This window comes from Primulina eburnea, chromosome 10 (assembly GCF_022965805.1).
Source record: "Primulina eburnea isolate SZY01 chromosome 10, ASM2296580v1, whole genome shotgun sequence".
Classification (NCBI taxonomy): domain Eukaryota; kingdom Viridiplantae; phylum Streptophyta; class Magnoliopsida; order Lamiales; family Gesneriaceae; genus Primulina; species Primulina eburnea.
In genome coordinates, this window is record NC_133110.1 from 29132122 (window position 1) to 29158117 (window position 25996).

The 25996-nt window shown below is 41.1% G+C and overlaps 1 protein-coding gene across 1 annotated transcript in view; it reads right to left on the reverse strand.

The window, feature by feature from the left end:
- Positions 1 to 25696, reverse strand: part of LOC140802839 (endoribonuclease Dicer homolog 1-like) — a 45115-nt gene extending 19419 nt beyond the window's left edge. Inside the window, exons 1-3 of the mRNA XM_073158457.1 lie at positions 25430 to 25696; positions 24836 to 25224; positions 24369 to 24597 (exon numbers count right to left, since the gene is read on the reverse strand). Coding sequence (XP_073014558.1) covers positions 24369 to 24597; positions 24836 to 25224; positions 25430 to 25631 — 820 coding nt within the window. The 5' untranslated portion in view covers positions 25632 to 25696. The remainder of the gene's footprint in view (positions 1 to 24368; positions 24598 to 24835; positions 25225 to 25429) is intronic.
- Positions 25697 to 25996: the final 300 nt, after the last annotated feature.

The window sequence follows — 25996 nt, forward strand, 5'->3', positions numbered from 1 at the left end:
CATTTTTATCATAATAGAAATGGAAACAATGTTTTACAAAATTAGGTACAAACAAAACATCTCACAAAATTAACTTAAACTATTGTTCAACAATAAGTAAACATCCTCAATAGCCTTGGCAGCAACTCTTGCTCCATTGCCCATTCTCAAGAAGGTCACACCTTCCTTAAGCTTCCTACTTCTTCCCATCACCTGTAACCCATTACAGAGATGTGAGTCACAACCGGTATCTAATACCCAAGAAGTAGAGTTAATTAAAATGTTTACTTAAATCTAGAACATACCGTTTCCAGAACATTTCTGGGCAAGATATTCTTTGCAATTTCGCCTCCAATGTCCAGGCTTCTTGCAGTGATGACATACATCATTAGTCTTGTCAGCCTTAACTGGTCTGGCTGCCTCAACAGGGTTCGGAGATTGCCTCAACAGGGGCACGTTCTTCTCGGGACGTTGGAAAGAACTCTTCTTTCCCTTCCCATGTGGATCAATCTTCGTACCAGATGAAGAACCCACATAAAGAACCAACTTCTCTTTCTTGATGGTGGATTCAAACGTAACAAGCATGTTCACCAACTCCTCAAGGGTCGGTTCCATCTTGTTCATGTTGAAATTCACCACAAAAGGATCAAATGAGCTAGGCAGCGATAACAGCAACACGTCGGTGGTCAACTCCGAAGGCAAGATCAAATCCATGCCAACGAGCTTGTCCACGAGCCCGATCACCTTTAGGCCATGCTCATGGACCGAGGCCCCATCTCGCATGCGCAAAGTGATCAGCTCCTTGACGGTTGCATGCCTAAGAGGACGCGTTTGCTCTCCAAAGAGCTCCTTGAGGTGCAAATGAATGTCAGCAGCATTCTTTGCACCCTCAAAACGCCTCTGTAGCTCATCGTTCATAGAAGTCAGCATATAACACCTGGCTATCAAGTCATGGTCACACCATTCCTTGTAAGCCTGCAATTCCTCAGGATTGCAGTCAGTCGGAGCCTCAACAGGGGGCGACTGAGTCAGTGTATATGTTACCCTTTCCGAATTTAAGACTATTTTCAAATTTCTTAGCCAAGTGAGGTAATTAGGTCCAGTTAATATGTGTTTGTCGAGTATTATAGATATCGAATTGCGCATCGAAGACATTGTTGATTTGTACTGAAAAGTAAAAACAGATAAATGTTGATGACTATTTTAAAATATTTGGTAAGATATAAAGTATGGACTTTAACTTTATAAATATTTACTCCCACTGTTTTGACATCTTTCACTACCCTCTAGTGAAAACGGGAAACTCTTTCCTCAGTAGGTACGTAAGGTCCAATTAGCGAATTGTGATCCCGAATAATATCGGCCATCACAATTCCTAAAAGGTAGTTTCCAATTGCATCGCCATGCAACCCTCTACGTATACTTTTGTTTCACGTTTGATTAGGACCCAATAATATGACGTCGTTCATCTTTACGTGTCAAGCCTAACCCATCGATATTGAACCTTAATGGACGGTCGCCATGAGTTCCCTCAATAATATGAGCCGAAATCATGGGAGTTCCACGTAGTTCACATCACCATGTCAATGGATGTCACAGCTTTCCGGCACCCAGGGCCCCCTCAATAATATGAGCCGAGCCCCGAGTACGGGTAGCGTTCATCATGCACCCATTGTCGATGGAAGACAAGGAAATTATAACCAATTTTATAATTCCCCTTTTCGGGCTTGATATTAATTTTGAATCTTATTCAAAATGAGGGTTTTTAATTTTGAAAGGTCTCATCATTAATTTTATTTTAAAAGCTCGCCATGTTTGATCGTATGTTTGCCGGATTCATGCAACTTTGTTATTATCATAATAATAACGCACATACTCATTATTTATAACATATCATGCATATATTATAAACAGTAAACAATACAAGGATGATCAATTGCCCCAACACTAATGGCCCGTGTGAGCCAAACACGGGCCTAGGTCCAATCCTAGGGTAAATGCACGGGATGCAAATGCAACTACATTATTACATTAGCATCCAATATTACATGTCTTCGATCTTCATAATCACCAAGGCCACCATCTTCCAATCTTGATCTTCACCTATTCTAATATTTACAATTAAATATCCATGGCACATAGGGATACATCTCATGGGGGGTGGGAACGGGCCATAAACCAAGCCCACTTTAAATTGATAATTATTACAATCATACAACACAAATATCCTAGCATACACCTAGCAAATTGGGCTTGGGCTTTTGATCATCCTTCATGCATAATATCACATATCATACACCATCAATTAATTATCACTATAATTAATTGATCCAATATTATATATCTTGATCCAATCACTAACCGCCACAATTATAAATTAAATTAACAAAGTATACAAACACCTTTGTCTACTTTCAAATTAATTTATTTATAATCGAATTTCTTGTAAATCACAATTTACTATAAATAATTAAAGTCCAACTTCAATTATTTATTTTATGAGAAAACATGTGCAACAATTGTAAATTTAAACTTAAGGGCCCAACAACCATTTTTCACCAAAAATACTTTGGCCCATTTAAATTTCACAAATTATGTTGTCCATCCAATGGCCCAACATCTCAAGGCCCATGACACTAAGATTCACCAAAACACTTTTGGAAACCCTAGCCGTCATCGCCGTCGCCGGAGCTCCGTCGCCGGATTCCGGCAACAACAAAAAAATTTTTTTTATTTTAAAAAGACATTTCGGGCAGCCCCTTGGGCTGCCCCTCGGCTGCCCGAAATTTTCGGGCAGCCCCTTTCGGGCAGCCCCTCGGCTGCCCGGAAAAACATTTTTTTTTTTTGTTTTCTTAAAAAATTTTCGGCCCTATCAATACATGCACAAAAAATTTCTCAAGCGGTTAGAAATCGATCTCAACATAATATTACGTAAATATTACACAAAATCCGTAACCTAAGCTCTGATACCAATTGAAAGCGGACCGGTTACGGTGGCCGGAAACGCAACGGAAGCACAAAAAATCGAAATTTTGAGGGAATAATTTCGGCCACCCCTAGGACTTGTGCAATATTTACAAAAACAAAAACACCATACATAGGATGTTTAGAATGTTTTTGTTTTTGTAAATATTGCACAAGTCCTAGGGGTGGCCGAAATTATTCCCTCAAAATTTCGATTTTTTGTGCTTCCGTTGCGTTTCCGGCCACCGTAACCGGTCCGCTTTCATAATGTCCCTAAGACGGCTTTCAGGACCAGGTATGGTCATTTTGAGTTTCTTGTGATGTCGTTTGGTTTGACCAATGCCCCTTCAGTCTTCATGGATTTGATGAACCGTGTGTTCAAGCCGTTCTTGGATAGCTTCGTCATTGTCTTTATCGACGATATTCTTATCTATTCCAAGACCAGAGAGCTTCATGCAGAGCATCTCAGAGTTGTGCTTCAGTTGTTGCGAGAGAAGAGGTTGTTTGCCAAGTTGAAGAAGTGTGAGTTTTGGCTGGATCAGATTTCTTTTCTAGGCCATGTCGTTTCGAGAGATGGCATTGCTGTTGATCCATTGAAGATTGAGGCGATTCAGAATTGGCCTATTCCTACTTCTGTTTCAGAGGTGCGCAGTTTCCTTGGTTTGGCGGGTTACTATCGTCGTTTCATTTCAAATTTTTCCAAGATTGCCCTGCCATTGTCCAATCTGACGAGGAAGACTGTGAAGTTCGAGTGGTCCATCGATTGCCAGAGTGCATTCCAAGAGCTTGAAGTATCTGTTTTCGCAGAAAGAGCTCAACATGCGGCAGAGGAGGTGGTTAGAGCTTGTCAAGGATTATGATGTGACTATCAGTTACCACCCAGGGAAGGCAAACGTTGTGGCAGATGCGTTGAGTCGCAAGTCGAGTGCTTCATCGAGTTCTTTGATTCAGAGGCCATTGTTGATGGATTTTCAGAGAGAGGAGATAGATCTGGTTATTCCAGGTACCATTGCTCGTCTTTCAGCGTTGGTTATTCGATCTACTTTGACGGACAAGATCCGTAGAGAGCAGTCGACTGATGTTCAGTTGACAGAGTTGAGAGCTAGAGCAGAGGAGAGAGGGAACTCAGAGTTTGGTTCGAGTGTTGATGGTTTGGTGACTTTCAGAGGCCGTATTTGTGTTCCTGTTGGCGATGATATTCGACGAGACATTCTGACAGAGGCTCATACCGCACCTTATTCGATTCATCCAGGTAGTACGAAGATGTATCAGGATCTTCGTCGACTCTATTGGTGGCCAGGTATGAAGAAAGATGTTGCTTTGTTCATTTCTCAGTGCCTTACTTGTCAGCAGGTGAAGATTGAGCATCAGAGACCTGCTGGGACATTGTTATCATTGCCGATTCCTTAGTGGAAGTGGGAGCATATTACGATGGATTTCGTGACTGGTCTTCCCAGAGTTCAGAGAGGTTATAATTCCATTTGGGTCATCGTTGATCGATTGACCAAGTCAGCGCACTTTCTTCCAGTCAAGACGACGTACTCCATGAATCAGTACGCCGAGGACTACATTGCAGAGATTGTTAGACTTCACGGTGTCCCTGTGTCGATCGTGTCTGATCGTGACCCTAGATTTACTTCCGAGTTTTGGAAGAGTCTGCACAGAGCTATGGGTTCGCGGTTAGCATTAAGTACAGCTTATCATCCCCAGAGCGACGGTCAGTCAGAGAGAGTCATTCAGATTCTTGAGGATATGCTCAGAGCTTGTACTATTGACTATTCTGGTAGCTGGGATTCTAAATTTCCACTTGTGGAGTTCACGTACAACAATAGCTACCAGGCGTCGATTGGGATGGCACCATATGAGGCACTTTATGGCAGGAAGTGCAGATCGCCTTTGTTTTGGGATGAGGTTGGTGAGAGGAAGATGTTGGGTCCCGAGTTGGTCCAGCAGACGGCCGATGTTGTTGCAGTGATCAGAGAGAGGATGAAGACTGCTCAGTCCAGACAGAAGAGCTATGCAGATGTTCTTCGCAGACCTTTGCAGTTCGAGGTTGGCGATCATGTATTTTTGAAGATAGCACCTCTCAAGGGTGTGATGCGATTTGGTAAGAAGGGTAAGCTGAGTCCGAGGTTTATTGGCCCTTTTGAGATCTTGGACAGAGTTGGTGACAGAGCCTACAAATTAGCCCTACCGCCCGATCTTGACAGAGTCCATAATGTGTTTCATGTTTCGATGCTCAGGAAATATATTGCAGATCCTTCCCATGTTCTTCGCCACGAGCCATTGGACTTGACGCCGAGTTTGACGTACCAAGAGATTCCGATTCAGATTTTGGATCGCACAGTTAGAGTTCTGAGGAACAAAGAGATCGGCATCGTTAAAGTCCTTTGGGGGAACCATTTGATAGAGGAAGCTACGTGGGAACCAGAGGATGAGATGAGAGAGAAGTATCCTGAGTTGTTCGTGCAGTGACGTCAATTTCGCGGACGAAATTCCTCTAAGGAGGGGAGATTGTAATAGCCGAGCCCGGTGTACGGTACGGTTTAGGCTTTCCTTGTTTATTTGGTTTTGTGATTAGATGTTTAGAGTTGTGTTTTGGGCCATAGTATTATTGGTTATTATTGTTAATGAGGTGTTAGATGTTGTTGATTGTTCGTTTCAGTGTTTCGGTTCGATTTTCAGTTGCCTTGGTTTGTTCTTGGCCGAAGTGGTACCGCACCCGCACCCTTGCAAGGACCGCACCCGCGGTCATTTATGTTGGATTTTGATGGTTTTACCGTGAGGACACCGCACCCGTGGCAGTGTAAGCACCGCACCCGCGGTGAGACCGCACCCGCGGTAAATGTAGCACCGCACCCGCGGTCATCGTGCATGGGAATTATTTTGGTTGGCCGAAGGCATAGCGCACCCGCGGTGCTTGTGGTAGCGCACCCGCGGTGGAGGTATGGGCGAGTTTTTAAGTTGCTTTTTGGAGTTGTTGGCTGTAATGCCCGAGAATTTAATTACCGTAATCTGGAATGATTTGGATATGATTACTGTAATCAGAGATTAATCCGGAATGATTTATTGAATTAATCGAGATGATTATAGACGGGACGCGTTCTTGTTAGATTTTGAAAGGAAGAATATTGCGTGTGCGTGACTCGAAGGTCTCGCGCATATGCGCGAGAAGTGTACGCGCATATGCGCGAGCCATGCGAGAAGCCAAGGGAGAAATCCAGAAAGTTTGGCGCACATGCGCGGTGTAAGTGCGCGCACATGCGCGGCAAGGCCAGAACCAGTGGCGCATATGCGCGAGTAGAGTGGCGCATATGCGCGGGAGGGTCAGAAGGGGTGGCGCATATGCGCGGAAATAATGGCGCATATGCGCGAGTAGCATTCTCGCCGAGACAGTAGGTCTCGCGCATATGCGCGAGTAGTGGCCGCGCATATGCGCGAGACGTGCTGCGTGAAGAAGTATGCCACGTTTTTCTACATGCATGGAGTATATATATATACATATAACAAGCGTCTCTCATTCAGAATAGCAAAGGAAATCGACAAGTTTGGGGGAAAGCTTTGTTCTTTTTCTTCGAAATCGATTTGCGAGTAAACCGTCTATCTGAATTGAAATCCGACTTCGGTACTGTGTTTCTATCAACGCAGGCTACACAAGGACGTAAGTTTTATTACGTTTAGACAAGATTTGAATTTATGATGTTGTTAGAATTGAATATGATTCAGATATGGTGTTTCTGCTACCGTAGATATTGTAGAATCGAAGTCAGATTTAGAAATAGACTGGTTATGGCATTGTTATGAATTTTAGAGTTGATTTGATTGAGATTGCTATCAGAATTATGCTGTTATTCATTTTACAAGGTACAGATACTGAAGTTATAGATTGTACCGAGATTTATTAGGAATTCTGGTAGTGTAATTGTGATGTTAAGACTGACGGGATTACAAGACTGTAGTGTTATGCCGTCTAAACATCAGTTGGTACAGATTGATCAGATTCAGTATTGGTTTCTGTTATCTTGTGATATGGTTGATATGAATCAGATTGTAGCTTATTCAGATATTGACCGGACAGATTTTGAATGGGATTATACATTGATACAGTGTATTGATTATTGTCATTTCAGATCAGATATGGACAAATTCGACTTCGAGACTTCGTCTTCATCAGACGGGGACGACAAAGGTATAATGCATGTGATATTCGGGAAGTCCCAACTCAAATGAAATCTCATTTGAGTTTCCCAATGAAATCACATACTAGATTATTATTTATATTGTTACCTGATTATGCTTTGATTTTAGAATTGTATTCAAGCAGGTAAGATAATTGTGATATTCAGTTATGAATATGATCATGCTTTGTTTACAGATTGTTATTCATTGCATTTAAGATAGGAAAGTCTTGACAGTCATTGTCAGACTTCTAGACGTTCGGTGTATCTCAACTTAGGAGTAGTCATTACTCCTATTGCCAGCCGTCGATACAGCTCGGACCGAAGTCTAGGAATAAGACGTACAGTCGCCCCGAGTGGTTGGGTAGGTGACAGCCAGTGACGTCTTATTCACCCCGGGATCCCTAGAGTTATAGTTGAGTCGAGTCTAGACATGATTTGATTAGGACTGCATGCTCATATGGATGTGGCTCCTAGATCATGGGACCCATCGTTATTGCCTTCAGTTATGATAGCATGTTTGTATGATTTAGACTGTTTATGTGCATATTTATTGATTTAAATTGCATGCGAGTTTAAATGGATTTCGTAGATTAAGAAATCTATTATTTTGATTCTAATCATGAATTATTTTGAATATATACATGCTTACCATGTTTTATACTGGGATTTATTCTCACCGGAGTTATCCGGCTGTTGTCTTGTTTTGTATGTGTGCATGACAACAGGTGGGGCTGGATCAGGGTCAAGATGATGATGAGAGAAGACGAGTGTAGCGTGGTGATTCCGGACTTACAGTAGACTTGGTTTTATTACTGGACTTTAGTAGTTGAACCTTAAATTAGCTTGTTGTACTTTAATACTGAAATGTATTTTATACAGACATGTATAGTATTTAGATTCCATTACCTTCCGCAGTTATATCTTAAAACGAAAAATTTTTAGACCCTGTTTTATCTTAATTGATAATTAAATCCCAAAGATGATTAGCGTCCGGGTCCCCACAACAGGTGGTATCAGAGCGAGGTTAGTTCTTTCAGAGCTATAGATTCCTTAGCGATGGATATCGTAGAAGTTAGTTCCTTTAGAGATTTGATCTGTTAGCTATAGATCTTTTAGCGATAGATCTTTTAGATTGAGATAGTCAGAATTGATAGATCTTTTAGACTGCCTTAGATTAAGATAGAAGAGAATGAGCGGGGTAGATGAATTTTCTTTCCTTGCATGTGTGTGCTAGCATGAGATTGATTTTAATGTTGACTGACATTGTGTGCTAGCATGAGACTATGTGTTACTGCTTAAAGATCCATGTTTACCTGATTATATGATTTGAATTGGTATTATGTATTCTTGAATATGAATCAGATCGGATTCATGATCAGCAGTAAGATGATCATGATCAGAAAGGATTGGCACAGCATTGTATTATTGGGTTATTAATGTTTGTGGTAATCAGATGTACCTCCCCGAAGGATTTTGGAAACAGGCAGTACTTCGTATGAGCAGCCATATATACCAGAACCGCAGATAGATGTGTCAGCGACTCCGATGGAAACCAAATTGGCAGAATTTCAGTTATTTCAGCCGTCGATTCTGAGTGGTACAGAGACGCTTGAAACGTGTCAGCACTGGGTTGAGGACATAGAGATATTGTTCGATCTACTGGATTGTACAGATGACCAAAGAGTTAAATTGGTATTTCACCAATTACAAGAGGCTGCCAGAAGTTGGTGGATTACAATCAAAAGAGTATTAGCACTACGTGGTACTGTGATCACGTGGGAAGTCTTCAAGACTGAATTCTATCAAAGATTTTTCTCCGCCTCGTACCGAGAAGACAAGAAAGCAGAGTTTGAGAATTTGAGCCAAGGGCAGCTGAATATTGACCAATATATTGCTAAATTCTCTACTCTACTGCATTTTGCTCCTCATTTAGCTAGGAATGATGAATCTGTAGTGAATCAATTCGTTAGAGGAGTGAATTCGGAGATAGTTGCATTCATGAATCTACAGCGACCCTATCACTTTGCTGATGTCTTGAGTAAAGCAAAGAGAGCAGAAGAGAGTTTGATTCGACAATTAACGAGGTTGTGTGTGAAGCAACCCCAGACACCACAATCCCCTTCGAGATTTGAACGTGGCAGCACGAGTGGAAAGCAAGATTTGCTGAAAGCTCGGAAGAAACAGTTCAAGAAGTTAGGCAGTGGTTCCTCCAGTTCCAGTGGTTCCAGTCCGAGTTATACGGGAGTCTATTGCGCTAGGTGTGGAGGGAGACATCCCACCGAACAATGCCAGGGAGTGACTGGTAGATGCAATATCTGCGGACAGCATGGGCATTTTGCTAGAGTGTGTCCTCAGAAGGGTTCCCAAAGATTCTGGGGAGCAGGACCATCGGGTGGCAATGCGTGAAAAACAGACCCAATAGTTACAACAGGTACCATTCTTTATGATTATATTGCATACGTATTGATATATACTAATGCATTCGTTATGAGTATCTGTGAATGAGTAGTATGGAGATATGCTGCATCTGTTGGGTCTGTGTATACTGTAGTATTGATTCCTTGGCTGTTGAGGAATATGTTGATATCAGAAATTTCTGTGACATATTATATATTACAGTTAGATGAGGATGGGACTGGATCAGATTATGATGTACTTGTAACCATCTGATTTGGATTGCATTATTGACATGATTATGCTGAACAAGTACCGAAATATTGTAGCATGTGTTCCAGAAATAGTAAGATTAAGACCAGATCTAGGTGATAAATGAGGATTTTCGATCCCGAAGTCCTTAGAAAATTTTAGGGTTTAGGACTCGATTATTACAGAAAGGAACAGATGGCACCCTTATGTATCCAGTAGATCCACTGAAATCGAGTCTAAAATTTGATAGTAAGATAATAGTTAACTGGTGTTTGCAAAGATAAGATGTCAGATGGGTTCTCTATCAGAGAGAATTGAAAGAATTGACAGATTAAAGTATGGGCTAAAAAATCCAGTTGATTGTGTATTTCTCTTGAAGACATTTTAGTTCTGTTTCTAGATTGACAGATTATGTGTTCAAGGGTATTTTGAAGAATTATGCTTGTTATATCTATGATTCCGGGATATATCCACAGCATCTGATTGTTTATATTGAATATTTGAAGACTGGGTTAAATATTCCGAGAACTGTGATTATGGTATACAGCGATGGGTCAGGTAGGGATCCGAATGCAGTTATTGATACAGGTTTATATTCAGACTATGCGGTATCAGGAATGTCAGAATTAGCAGAATGTCAGATATGTCAGAACTTTCTTATCTAAGCTGGACAGATTATCTTATTCCGATTATCTTCTTCTTGTGTTGATTTACATCTGCTGAGTATTGTTATGAGTTAAATCAGTAATTGAGACATCTTATATTGTTTGGGAGTATATTCTAATTGCAGATGAGATAAAGCAGTTGATCTGGGCAGTATGAAGATTGGTCAGTCAGCCAGAATCTATTATGTTATGAGTTTCTTAAACTCACTAGATCAGCATAGGACATTTCTATTCTGAGTTTGATTTGTTGTTATTGTAATGATTATTCAGTGTGTGATACTATGCAGTTCCAATTGTATCAGAGTTGTTTGTGGAAAATACAGTAGTCCCGAACGGTGATCAGAATTTTCAGACCTGTATTTTGTTGATCAGATCAATCTACCATCGATATGATTTTGTGTTTTCTATGGGTTTGGTTATTGTGTGATGTCAGAATGTTTCAGAATTATTTATAGCTTTTGATATGGGTAGTAAGAGCTGAATGCCAGGTAGGTATTTCTTATTTATTTTATGTTATTAACTGATTTTGTACAGCATAGTTCGAATCTGAAATCTCAGGTATGTCAAAAATGCACAGTAAGGGATTCAGTTTCATTCGGATGGTTCTGAAGGTTTGATACTCGAACAAATAGTGTTGGTATAGACAGATTTGATCAGTTATAACAGAATTTGTACCGAAAGGTTGGTAAAAATGGTACTGATATGTCTGGATCGCTAACAAAAGAAGCCAGAAAGCTAGGAATCAGAAGATGATTACCGACTTAGTATATTCCTGAATAGAAATGGGAGTACAATTCTATTACTTTTGTGATAAAAATTACCGCTATTTTCTTCAGATAGAGATGTGAGATGATTGTGATTGATAGATTGTTCAATCTATATCTAGTAGGTTGTATAAGAAGATGTACCAACAAAACTAGAAGACAGAGATCACTGTCAAAGAAATAATCAGATGGATGTGATTGTGATGAAGTTTGCACTTATGGTAGGTTATATCATAAGCTGTTTTCTCTCAAACTTTTGTTACAGATTGACAGGTAGTCAGCGGGTAGTAATCAGATAGTGAAAGATATTGATAGAACTCTCGTGCTGGATGTTAGCACTAGTTATCCAGATAGTGCAGAAGGAATAGATGTAGGAAACCAATGTCGGAGGATGACGATTGGTATTTGGAGCCAAATATGGAATATGTCCTTAATTGGAATAAACAGATGAAATAGCAACTACAGGTGGTATTGCTTTGTTATGGATTGCAATTGGCGTATATGGGTGTTGTATAGCCAGTAATATGCGATTGATTCGGCTAGTGACATGAGTTTGGATGTGAAACTCTGTCAAACAGATCTTCGGATAGATGTGGTTTGATGATTGGTGAGTTCGAGGACGAACTCAGATCTAAGAGGGGGAGAAATGTAATGCCCGAGAATTTAATTACCGTAATCTGGAATGATTTGGATATGATTACTGTAATCAGAGATTAATCCGGAATGATTTATTGAATTAATCTAGATGATTATAGACGGGACGCGTTCTTGTTAGATTTTGAAAGGAAGAATATTGCGTGTGCGTGACTCGAAGGTCTCGCGCATATGCACGAGAAGTGTACGCGCATATGCGCGAGCCATGCGAGAAGCCAAGGGAGAAATCCAGAAAGTTTGGCGCACATGCGCGGTGTAAGTGCGCGCACGTGCGCGACAAGGCCAGAACCAGTGGCGCATATGCGCGAGTAGAGTGGCGCATATGCGCGGGAGGGCCAGAAGGGGTGGCGCATATGCGCGAGTAGCATTCTCGCCGAGACAGTAGGTCTCGCGCATATGCGCGAGTAGTGGCCGCGCATATGCGCGAGACGTGCTGCGTGAAGAAGTATGCCACGTTTTTCTACATGCATGGAGTATATATATATATACATATAACAAGCGTCTCTCATTCAGAATAGCAAAGGAAATCGACAAGTTTGGGGGAAAGCTTTGTTCTTTTTCTTCGAAATCGATTTGCGAGTAAACCGTCTATCTGAATTGAAATCCGACTTCGGTACTGTGTTTCTATCAACGCAGGCTACACAAGGACGTAAGTTTTATTACGTTTAGACAAGATTTGAATTTATGATGTTGTTAGAATTGAATATGATTCAGATATGGTGTTTCTGCTACCGTAGATATTGTAGAATCGAAGTCAGATTTAGAAATAGACTGGTTATGGCATTGTTATGAATTTTAGAGTTGATTTGATTGAGATTGCTATCAGAATTATGCTGTTATTCATTTTACAAGGTACAGATACTGAAGTTATAGATTGTACTGAGATTTATTAGGAATTCTGGTAGTGTAATTGTGATGTTAAGACTGACGGGATTACAAGACTGTAGTGTTATGCCGTCTAAACATCAGTTGGTACAGATTGATCAGATTCAGTATTGGTTTCTGTTATCTTGTGATATGGTTGATATGAATCAGATTGTAGCTTATTCAGATATTGACCAGACAGATTTTGAATGGGATTATACATTGATACAGTGTATTGATTATTGTCATTTCAGATCAGATATGGACAAATTCGACTTCGAGACTTCGTCTTCATCAGACGGGGACGACAAAGGTATAATACATGTGATATTCGGGAAGTCCCAACTCAAATGAAATCTCATTTGAGTTTCCCAATAAAATCACATGTAAGGCTCAAGAATTTTCCGTTGTCATCGATGTGAGACTTGAAGAGGAGAATGCGTGACATGAAAAATGAGAGTTTGAGCAAGCATGGCCGAAGCCACACCGCCCCTGCGGTGCTAGGACTACCGCCCCCGCGGTGTAGGTGATAGAAAATTGAGGGAAATGTGCGAACAGACACCGCACCCGCGGTGCTAGCACGACCGCACCCGCGGTGTGAGACCGCACCCGCGGTCATGTAAGGACCGCACCCGCGGTCTAAGTGCTACATTTTTGGATGAACTCGCCGTGAGCACAGCGCACCCGCGGTGCAAGAAGAGCGCACCCGCGGTGCTGCATGCGAAGTGCCACCTTCGTTTCTCTACTTGACACATGGCATGCTATATATATATATGTTGTATTGACACTTCATCTCTTCATTTCTTCATCAGCAGAATCGAGAGTTCCTCTTCAAGAATCCTCAAATTTTCATAGCCTAGAAACTATATTATGCAAGAGTTGTTCATCCGATTTTAATTCCGAGGTAAGATTTGTGTTCCTTGCATTGACGGCTACAAAGTGACGTAAGTTTGATATAATTCCAGCATGATTCAGATTGTGGATGTTGGGGAACTTATGATTTTGTTGCGAATATATGTTCTTGATATATAGAGCATCGTATATTTGTTATCAGATCGATTTTCGGACACCGTATACGAGCCTTGCGAATTTCCAGCATGTATATTGATATTGATTGGAAGAATTGAGCATATTATATTGTGTTGATGAGTATATTAGGAAGATTATGAGTTGTGGCTATGGTATATATTGTTTGTTGAGATTGAGTTGATCGGTATTGCGAGAATACGCTGTTATGCCGTAGATTTGTACCGAGATTTATTATTGATTGGCATATATGTTGCTTTGAGTTAGAAATTGATATTGGGTGTCTACACATTGCCGTTTCAGATTTGAGGTGACAGGTTTGACATTTGATTCGAGATCTCGACAGACGATTCGACAAGAAAGGTATAATTCATGTGGTCACGGGATTGCACAACTCGATTCAGATTTGATACGAGTTTCCCTAAATCACATACTAGATTGTTATTACATTGATTATGTAATGCCTTGTTTATTGATTTATATTCGAGTCCTGAGATAGGAGAGATTGGCAGACTTGCCAACACTAGACGTTTCGGTGTATCGTCGCATAGGAGCAGATTTGCTATATGTGTAGACCTTCGATACAGAGTTGACCGAAGTCTAGGAATAAGACGTACCGTTGCCCCGAGTGGTTGGGTAGGTGACAGACCGTCTTATTCACACCGGGATCCCTAGATTAGAAAAGAGTCGAGTCAAGATTTGAATTGTCGAATACAGATTTGTATTCTACTACATGTTTAGATGTATATTCATGTTACTTGATTTATGTTATGCATTTGTACATGATTTATGACATTGCATGCATCCATGTTTTATACTGGGATATGTTCTGACCGGAGTTATCCGGCTGTTGTCGTGTCTGTATGTGTGCATGGCAACAGGTGGGGCAGGATCAGGGTCACGACGAGGACGAGAGAGTTGATAGCGTGGTGATGCCGGGTGTAGCAGAAGACTTCTTATGTTGTACTAGTAGTTCATGTTGATACTAGAGATGTTATATTGTTCTTATCACATGTATAACAAGTAAGGCTACTAGATCACGACATGTAATGTTTGATGACTGATGTTTGTTTAAAAAAAAAAAAAACGCTTTATGTTAACATTCGATTAAATGTTAGAAAGCGAAAATTTGACCCGTCATTTTTAATAAAGATCCAATTAAATCCCAAAAGAATTGAGTTAGAGCCCGGGTCCCCACAACAGGTGGTATCAGAGCAGTAGGTTCTGTAGACTGAAATAGAATAGAATGAGCGGGGTAGATCGAGTCATCTTCCTTGCTTTTGAGATGCTAGCATGCTTTATTGCTTTCCCTATATATGTTGTGTTGTATTATCTGAATTGATTTACAGCATTTCAAGCCTGAATCAGAACCGATTCTCGATCAGAGGTATATGATCAGAGAAGGGCTGAGACAGATGACATTGGGTGTGTACTAATCAGTTTTATGATCAGATTTATGCCGCCTAGACGAGTGCCACAACCAGAGCAGGGTAGCACATCCGGTGCACAGATGGATGTCACCGCTACGCCGATGGAGACTTTATTGAAGAGATTCCAGTCTTTCCATCCGCCTACTCTGAAAGGCACAGAGAGTGCAGTAGAATGCGAGAGCTGGCTGGATGATATCGAGATGCTGTTTGAGTCTTTGGCTTACACTGACGAACGACGTGTGAAGCTGATAGGGCATCAGATGCAAGAGGTTGCAAAGTGCTGGTGGTTGACTACAAAGAGAGCCTTGGAGCACCGAGGCATTGATATCACGTGGAAAGTTTTTAAAGACGAGTTCTATCAGCGCTTCTTTCCCGTCTCCTACCGGAAAGATAAGGGAGCTGAATTTGCGAATCTGAAGCAGGGACAGTGGAACATCGAGGAGTATGTTGCTAAATTTTCTGCATTGCTACGATTTCCACCGCATGTGGCCGGAAACGACGAGGCAGTGGCCGATCAGTTCATCAACGGACTAAATCCGGATGTTTTCACTTTGGTGAACACGGGCCGTCCTAGTACTTTTTCGGAGGCACTGAACCGAGCAAAGGGAGCAGAGGCTGGCTTGATCAGGCAGCGAGGAGCTTCCTACGGTGTTCAGGGGCAGAGACCGCCACAGCCTACTACCGTACAGTTTCCATCACCTCCTCCTCGTTTCGATAGCGGATCTAGTGGTAGTGGCAAGAAGGAATTTTTGAAGGCTAAGGGCAAGCAGTTTAAGAAATCTGGGAGTAGTTCATCGAGTTCGAGTGGATCTCGACAGAGAGGTCAGGGGTCAGATTATAGTGGCGCATACTGTGGTTCGTGCGGAGGGCGACATGTGACGGAGCAATGTCAAGGAGATCTGGGACGCTGCAACATCTGTAGGCAACAGGGACACTTTGCCAGAGTTTGTCCCCAGAGAGGTGCATCACGATTCCAGAGTACAGGATCATCAGCACCAGCGCCACAGATGGAGAGACAGGCATCCTCTGTACACTCCTTTCAGCCACCCTCTACACAGACCCAGCAGAGGCCAGGAGGTAGTCAGACGGTGAGTCAGCCTCCCCGACAGCAGGCACGTGTTTTTGCCCTGACAGAGGAGCAGGCGCAGGAGGCGCCAGATGACGTCATTGCAGGTAACTGTTTTCTTTGCGGTTATCCTGCATATGTGTTGATAGACACAGGGGCATCTCATACATTTATATCTGAACATTTTGCATTGAGACATTCATTGCCTGTTGAGTCGTTGTCGACAGTAGTGTCTATAGCTTCTCCGTTGGGAAGTGGTTTGATATCTGTGACTACTGTTAGACACTGTATGCTTCAGTTTGAGGGGCATGAGATTGATCTTGATTGTGTAGTACTTGGTTTAGCTGATTTTGACTGTATAGTTGGTATAGACATGTTGACCAAGTACAGGGCCACGGTAGATTGTTTCCACAAGATTGTCAGATTCAGACCCGAGATGACAGACGAGTGGAAATTCTACGGCAAGGGTTCCAGATCTCGGATTCCCTTAGTATCTGCTCTGACTATGAGTAGATTGCTTCAGAGAGGAGCAGAGGGCTTTCTCGTATAATCAGTAGATCTAGTGAAGTCGAGCCCAGCATTGGCAGATCTGCCAGTGGTTTGCGAGTTTGCAGATGTTTTTCCTGATGAGATTCCAGGGTTGCCTCCTGTTCGAGAGGTTGATTTCAGCATAGATCTTATGCCCGGTTCTGTTCCTATTTCGAGAGCTCCGTATAGGATGGCGCCGATAGAGTTGAAAGAGTTGAAAGCACAGTTGGAGGATCTTTTGTCCAAGGGATATATCAGACCCAGTGTATCTCCTTGGGGTGCTCCAGTGCTTTTCGTTAGAAAGAAAGATGGTTCGATGCGACTGTGCATTGATTATAGGCAGTTGAACAAGGCAACCGTGAAGAACAAGTATCATTTGCCTCGCATCGATGATCTGTTTGATCAGTTACAGGGATCTTCGGTATACTCGAAGATTGATTTGAGATCAGGGTATCATCAGCTCCGAGTTAGAGACGTTGATATTCCAAAGACTGCATTCCGAACCAGGTATGGACATTACGAGTTTGTTGTCATGCCTTTCGGTTTGACGAATGCACCTGCGGTGTTTATGAGTTTGATGAACCGCATTTTTCAGAGATATTTAGATGATTTTGTGATTGTGTTTATTGACGACATTTTGGTGTATTCGAAGAGTTTGACTGAGCATGCAGATCATCTGAGAATTGTGCTGAAGACTTTGCGACAGGAGCAGTTGTATGCTAAACTGTCCAAGTGTGAATTCTGGCTGAGACAGGTTGTCTTCTTAGGGCACATTATATCTGGAGATGGTATTGCGGTAGATCCGAGTAAAGTTGAGGCTGTGATCAGTTGGCCGAGACCGACTTCTGTGCCAGAGATACGCAGTTTCATGGGTCTAGCCGGGTATTATCGACGTTTTATTCGAGACTTCTCCAGTATAGCGAAGCCGATTACCCAGTTGACACAGAAGAATATGCCATTTGTGTGGTCCGAAGATTGTGAAGCCAGTTTTGTTGAGCTGAAGAAGAGGCTGACTAGTGCGCCTGTCTTGACGATTCCTGCAGGTACAGGTGAGTTCGTTGTATACTGTGACGCATCTCACAGAGGGCTTGGATGTGTTCTTATGCAGCGAGGGCACGTGATAGCATACGCCTCTAGACAGCTGAAGCCGCACGAGACTCGTTACCCGATTCATGATCTTGAATTGGCGGCGATTGTGTTTGCACTTAAGATCTGGCGTCATTATTTGTATGGCGAGAAATTTGAGATCTATTCCGATCATAAGAGCCTGAAATATCTCTTTTCCCAGTCAGAGTTGAACATGAGGCAGCGACGATGGCTTGATCTGCTGAAAGATTTTGATTGCGAGATCAAGTACCATCCAGGAAAGTCGAATGCAGCGGCAGACGCCTTGAGTCGAAAGGTATGTTCTTTGTCCTTGTCGACTATAGGTGTATCGAGTTTAGTAGAAGATTGTTGCTTGTCTGGATTGACATTTAATACAGAGAGTAGACCGTTGCGACTTGCTGCGATTCAGATTGAGCCAGACTTGATTTCGAGGATCAAAGAAGCACAGAGAACTGATCCGAGTGTGCAGAAATCGATTGATATGGTCAGAGCTGGTCATATCTCAGAATATCAGGTCAGAGATTCTGTTCTGTATGTGAATAACCGCCTAGTGGTGCCAGATGTTTCAGATTTGAGACGACAGATCATGTCGGAAGCACACTGTAGTCGGTTCAGCATTCATCCTGGTGGCAGGAAGATGTATAACGACTTGAAGACACAATTCTGGTGGAAGCAGATGAAGACAGACATTGCAAAATTTGTGTCTAAGTGCCTGAATTGCCAGCAGGTGAAGGCAGAGAGAAAGAAGCCCGGAGGTTTACTTCAGAGTTTGTCTGTTCCTGAATGGAAATGGGACCACATTTCCATGGACTTCGTGACGAAGTTACCTCGATCTTCGCGAGACTGTGACGCGATTTGGGTTGTAATAGACAGACTGACCAAATCAGCGTGTTTTATTCCGTACCGGATGACCTATCGACATGATCAGATGGCCGAGTTGTATGTCAGAGAGGTCGTCAGATTGCATGGTGTGCCGAAGTCGATCGTATCAGATCGAGATCCACGATGCACTTCTCACTTTTGGCACTGCTTGCAGCAGGCTTTGGGTACGACTTTACACCTGAGCACTGCTTATCATCCCCAGACGGACGGACAGTCAGAGCGGACTATCCAGACTTTAGAGGATATGCTGAGAGCTGTAGTACTAGATTTTGGTACTAGTTGGCAAGATTCATTGCCATTGTGTGAGTTTTCATACAACAACAGCTATCAGACGAGCATAGAGATGGCACCGTTCGAAGCTTTATACGGAAAGAAGTGCAGATCTCCGTTGTACTGGGATGATATTTCTGAGGTACCAGAGTTGGGGCCTGATATGATTCGTGAGATGACAGAAAAAGTGAAGATCATTCAGAAACGAATGAAAACGGCACAGGATAGGCAAGCGAAGTACGCCAATATTAGACGTAGACCGTTAGTATTCGAACAGGGAGACAAAGTATTTTTGAAGATTTCACCTTTCAGAGGCGTTGTCAGATTTGGCAAGCGAGGAAAGTTGTCTCCTAGATACGTCGGTCCGTATGAGATTCTTGAGAAGATTGGCAATCGAGCTTACAGACTTGCTCTTCCTCCTTCACTGTCCGGTATACATGATGTTTTTCATGTATCGATGTTGCGCAGATACATGCCAGATGATTCTCATGTCATTCAATCTGAAGAAGCCGAGTTAGATCAGACTTTGAGCTATATTGAGCGACCGATTCAGATTCTTGATCGGAAGGAGAAACAGCTTAGAACCAAGACTATTCCGCTGGTGAAGGTTCAATGGAATCGTCATGGCATCGAGGAAGCAACTTGGGAGACAGAGTCTGAGATGAAACAGAGGCATCCCGAGCTATTTGTATGATGTGAGTTTTCTTTCAGTTCTAATGTCATTTCTTCCTTTACTATGATTGATTAAGTTGTTTGCGAGTTCGAGGACGAACTCCTGTCTAAGAGGGGGAGAAATGCAAGGCTCAAGAATTTTCCGTTGTCATCGATGTGAGACTTGAAGAGGAGAATGCGTGACATGAAAAATGAGAGTTTGAGCAAGCATGGCCGAAGCCACACCGCCCCTGCGGTGCTAGGACTACCGCCCCCGCGGTGTAGGTGATAGAAAATTGAGGGAAATGTGCGAACAGACACCGCACCTGCGGTGCTAGCACGACCGCACCCGCGGTGTGAGACCGCACCCGCGGTCATGTAAGGACCGCACCCGCGGTCTAAGTGCTACATTTTTGGATGAACTCGCCGTGAGCACAGCGCACCCGCGGTGCAAGAAGAGCGCACCCGCGGTGCTGCATGCGAAGTGCCACCTTCGTTTCTCTACTTGACACATGGCATGCTATATATATGTTGTATTGACACTTCATCTCTTCATTTCTTCATCAGCAGAATCGAGAGTTCCTCTTCAAGAATCCTCAAATTTTCATAGCCTAGAAACTATATTATGCAAGAGTTGTTCATCCGATTTTAATTCCGAGGTAAGATTTGTGTTCCTTGCATTGACGGCTACAAAGTGACGTAAGTTTGATATAATTCCAGCATGATTCAAATTGTGGATGTTGGGGAACTTATGATTTTGTTGCGAATATATGTTCTTGATATATAGAGCATCGTATATTTGTTATCAGATCGATTTTCGGACACCGTATACGAGCCTTGCGAATTTCCAGCATGTATATTGATATTGATTGGAAGAATTGAGCATATTATATTGTGTTGATGAGTATATTATGAAGATTATGAGTTGTGGCTATGGTATATATTGTTTGTTGAGATTGAGTTGATCGGTATTGCGAGAATACGCTGTTATGCCGTAGATTTGTACCGAGATTTATTATTGATTGGCATATATGTTGCTTTGAGTTAGAAATTGATATTGGGTGTCTACACATTGCCGTTTCAGATTTGAGGTGACAGGTTTGACATTTGATTCGAGATCTCGACAGACGATTCGACAAGAAAGGTATAATTCATGTGGTCACGGGATTGCACAACTCGATTCAGATTTGATACGAGTTTCCCTAAATCACATACTAGATTGTTATTACATTGATTATGTAATGCCTTGTTTATTGATTTATATTCGAGTCCTGAGATAGGAGAGATTGGCAGACTTGCCAACACTAGACGTTTCGGTGTATCGTCGCATAGGAGCAGATTTGCTATATGTGTAGACCCTCGATACAGAGTTGACCGAAGTCTAGGAATAAGACGTACCGTTGCCCCGAGTGGTTGGGTAGGTGACAGACCGTCTTATTCACACCGGGATCCCTAGATTAGAAAAGAGTCGAGTCAAGATTTGAATTGTCGAATACAGATTTGTATTCTACTACATGTTTAGATGTATATTCATGTTACTTGATTTATGTTATGCATTTGTACATGATTTATGACATTGCATGCATCCATGTTTTATACTGGGATATGTTCTCACCGGAGTTATCCGGCTGTTGTCGTGTCTGTATGTGTGCATGGCAACAGGTGGGGCAGGATCAGGGTCACGACGAGGACGAGAGAGTTGATAGCGTGGTGATGCCGGGTGTAGCAGAAGACTTCTTATGTTGTACTAGTAGTTCATGTTGATACTAGAGATGTTATATTGTTCTTATCACATGTATAACAAGTAAGGCTACTAGATCACGACATGTAATGTTTGATGACTGATGTTTGTTTAAAAAAAAAAAAACGCTTTATGTTAACATTCGATTAAATGTTAGAAAGCGAAAATTTGACCCGTCATTTTTAATAAAGATCCAATTAAATCCCAAAAGAATTGAGTTAGAGCCCGGGTCCCCACATCACATACTAGATTATTATTTATATTGTTACCTGATTATGCTTTGATTTTAGAATTGTATTCAAGCAGGTAAGATAATTGTGATATTCAGTTATGAATATGATTATGCTTTGTTTACAGATTGTTATTCATTGCATTTAAGATAGGAAAGTCTTGACAGTCATTGTCAGACTTCTAGACGTTCGGTGTATCTCAACTTAGGAGTAGTCATTACTCCTATTGCCAGCCGTCGATACAGCTCGGACCGAAGTCTAGGAATAAGACGTACAGTCGCCCCGAGTGGTTGGGTAGGTGACAGCCAGTGACGTCTTATTCACCCCGGGATCCCTAGAGTTATAGTTGAGTCGAGTCTAGACATGATTTGATTAGGACTGCATGCTCATATGGATGTGGCTCCTAGATCATGGGACCCATCGTTATTGCCTTCAGTTATGATAACATGTTTGTATGATTTAGACTGTTTATGTGCATATTTATTGATTTAAATTGCATGCGAGTTTAAATGGATTTCGTAGATTAGGAAATCTATTATTTTGATTCTAATCATGAATTATTTTGAATAGATACATGCTTACCATGTTTTATACTGGGATTTATTCTCACCGGAGTTATCGGCTGTTGTCTTGTTTTGTATGTGTGCATGACAACAGGTGGGGCTGGATCAGGGTCAAGATGATGATGAGAGAAGACGAGTGCAGCGTGGTGATTCCGGACTTACAGTAGACTTGGTTTTATTACTGGACTTTAGTAGTTGAACCTTAAATTAGCTTGTTGTACTTTAATACTGAAATGTATTTTATACAGACATGTATAGTATTTAGATTCCATTACCTTCCGCAGTTATATCTTAAAACGAAAAATTTTTAGACCCTGTTTTATCTTAATTGATAATTAAATCCCAAAGATGATTAGCGTCCGGGACCCCACATTGGCCATACCTTATCCTCATCTTTCCCCTTCATTTCCGATTTCCTCTCATTTTCTTAGGGTTTTCTACCATTTCATTCACTTCCTACCTTTGATTCTTGGGTTTGTTTGGATTTCCAACTTGAGATCGACGTTCTCCGTGGTCTAAGGAAGCTTAGGTAAGTTTTTGGTGCGATTCTATCATGGTTTTTGGAGATGAGTTGTTATAGGGTGTTGTTATTGTTGGTTTAATGGATTATTTGACTTTTATTTGTGGATATAGAGTTGATATTGGTGTTGTTTATGGATTATTGTTGTAGGTGGTGTACCAAGATTTAGTTTGGAGGTGTTCGATTGGTTTGTAAGTGGAATTTCATCCTTTCTGCTCACATGATATTATATGTATTGTGTTTTAAAGGTTTCAAAGTGTTATTCCCTTCCTTTGATCCATTGTTATGTATTGATTTCATTGATTATCTATTGGAGGTATTGTATATCTCACTATTGTTAAAAGGGAATACAAGAGAAAAGATAGAGATTGCGAAACGACGGCTTTAAATGATATTCAGAGTTCAAATGTTTTATTGGATTGATTAATCATAGTCAGAGCATTGCATGCAATTAGATGATCCTCGACCATAGGCTTTTATCCCTCAGAGTTATCGGTTTATATCGATAGGGATATTAGCACCAGAGCAGAGATACTATTGATATCAATCCAATCAGAGAAAAGAGAATACCATCTTATTGCTATCTTATTGATATGTTATTGCTACAGTTATTGCTACAGTATTTACGTTTCAGAGTTGATGGTATTTATGATTTAAAAGCCATGTTTTACAGAGTATACTATGTATCATTGCTATGTTAGAGTTCCACTTGATGAGATTTATTCTCATTTCAGTTTATTCATGTGATGCAGATCAGAGTGGAGGCCCTGGACGTTGACTGCGGATAGGGGTCATATGCATGCACCGTTGGAAGGAAGATTTTGGCATGATCATAGGAATGATATTTTGTATTTTGTTATGTCATTTAAATGATCATGTATTGCTATTTTGTAAACATTTTTATGAAATGTATTTTTGAAACTCCTTCCATTTGAAAGAAAATTTTAAATTCCGCTGTATTTTTATTGTAACGGGTCAGGGTGTCACAAGAGGCCACCTTCAAGTGGAGGCCTATACATACGTAGGTTGGGCAAGCGATGTAAATGATAGAAGATCTACCTCAGGATATTGCATCTTTGTTGGAGGTAATCTGGTTACTTGGAGAAGCAAATAACTTAATGTTGTTGCAAATACTAGTGCTGAAGCAAAACTTATATTTCTACATATAGCATTATAACTGCAAGCAAAATCTAATGAGACACACAAGCCTCCATCAGATTGGTTCCTCTGACAAGAAAATCCTCCATGGCAATAAATATAATGGTATAAAAGAAAAAGTACAGCTGACATTTGAATGAACAATTGTCGATTCATTAAATTTACTTCTAATTGATCAAATTAATCAAACATGCACCAATACGAAACCAATGCCTGCAAACATCATATTAACAGCTTTTGTTAGAAATAAAGGGTCAACGATAATGATCTACATAATCAAAGGCACAAAAAAATAAACTAAAGTAACTCAGGATCTTTTTCAAGTCCAAGTCCTAAAATCAGTAAGTTTGCCACTACCTTGGACAGAATTGGGATCTCATAGATAGAATTTAGTTGGATAATAACATGTTTATAGCATAGAGCATTCAATAAGTCATTATTAATTTATACCATTTAAGATAAAGATGCAAACTACTCACTGTGACTGGTAGTAAGTTCCCCTTCCTCAAGTTCATCAGGGTAATTCCCATTTACAGAAGTACCATCCATTTCAGAACCTCTAGAATTATTCTCAGAAATGGCTCCTTCAGAAAGATTACATTGCAAGATAGAGACAACTGTGACTAAGTAAGATTCTTGGAACTTGATATCAAGTTCGTAGTTTGCCAGTTCATCATTTTGTAAAGCTGTTAAGAATGCCCGTGCAACCTGCCAAAAAGACATGAAAAGAAACGGCAAAAATAAAATAGCATGAGACCAATACTTCCAGTCACCCATAGCATCGTATGCCAAATTTTGGCTGTCAGCAGATCCACATCACAACTTCACCAGCCCATCCAAAAATGAAGGAAGAGATAGCAAAAATATACAGATGCAAGTAGGAACTAGGGCATCAATTGCATAAGAAGAGTGTAAAATACAATCTACAATAAAGATGACAAATCACCTTGTAAGCACACCATTGTCCTAGTTCACCAAGTGCATAATTGATCGCCCTCAATTTTATGATTAACTTAGCGGCACCGTCACTTTCCGTTCGTTCAGACATACCATAAACTTGCCGCAACTCTTCCTTAGCACCAGAATCTCTTGCTCCCATGAATTGCCACTTACTAGAGCTTGACCGAGCTACCTCTTCAACAGTCTGTTCCATTTGTTTTATTTTTTCATGGAGAAACAATAAGCTAGAAGCTTTATCGTACTCCACCACCACTTCTGAAGGCATCGGTACATGTTTCTCCAGTTCCTTGCGGTCTTTAATGGTACAAACTACAGAGTATAGTTTAATCTCTAGATTTCGAATTTTTACTGCACAATCCACTTGGCTAGAAACACCTGGAATAACGAGGTGCAAAGTTCTACACCTCAAGAAACTTCAACAAAAGAACATAAGAAGGGACCAACACAACACCTTGTGCAGGAAAAATATAATGACAACAACAACAACGAAAACTTATGTTTGAATCTATGGATGAAAAAGCCGTGTGATGATCCCTAAAAAAACCTAACACTGATACAGAGACACAAATAAAATAAATACTCTTCAAGTTGACCGGAGATGCAGTCATCCCGAAAACTGATGGCCTCTTCTCTTTCGGTGTCGTGTTATAAAACTCGGACATCACCAAGGAATAAGGATGCTTCTTCACTGCATGATGACATTCGTCCAGAATAAGGAGATTTATTGCTTCCATTTTCACTATACTGTGCCGAAGTATATTCAAATGAATTTGAGCCGTCATAACTAACACCTGGTTAAAGAGCAACAAGATGAAGATACGTTCAGTGCTTCCACAAGTTTTCCAAATTCAGTGGTTTGACTAGTAACTTTAGAATGATAATTTTGCACATATTTCAAGAAAGTCCTGAAATTTTAGCAAAATCCTACATGTCGTCTTCGTATAATCTACCCCACTATGCTTTGAAATGAACATGTATCCAAAAGCTATTATGTTTGTACTAGTTCTAACTGATATTTCAATGTTTTTAAAGTGTATGATTCACATGATGGCAACTGACGTTTAAGTGCATTAGAGTATCAGCACCAAAAATGAATAAGTAAGAAACAAGCAGGAAAAAATTATGGAAATGTTCTATAATATATGGA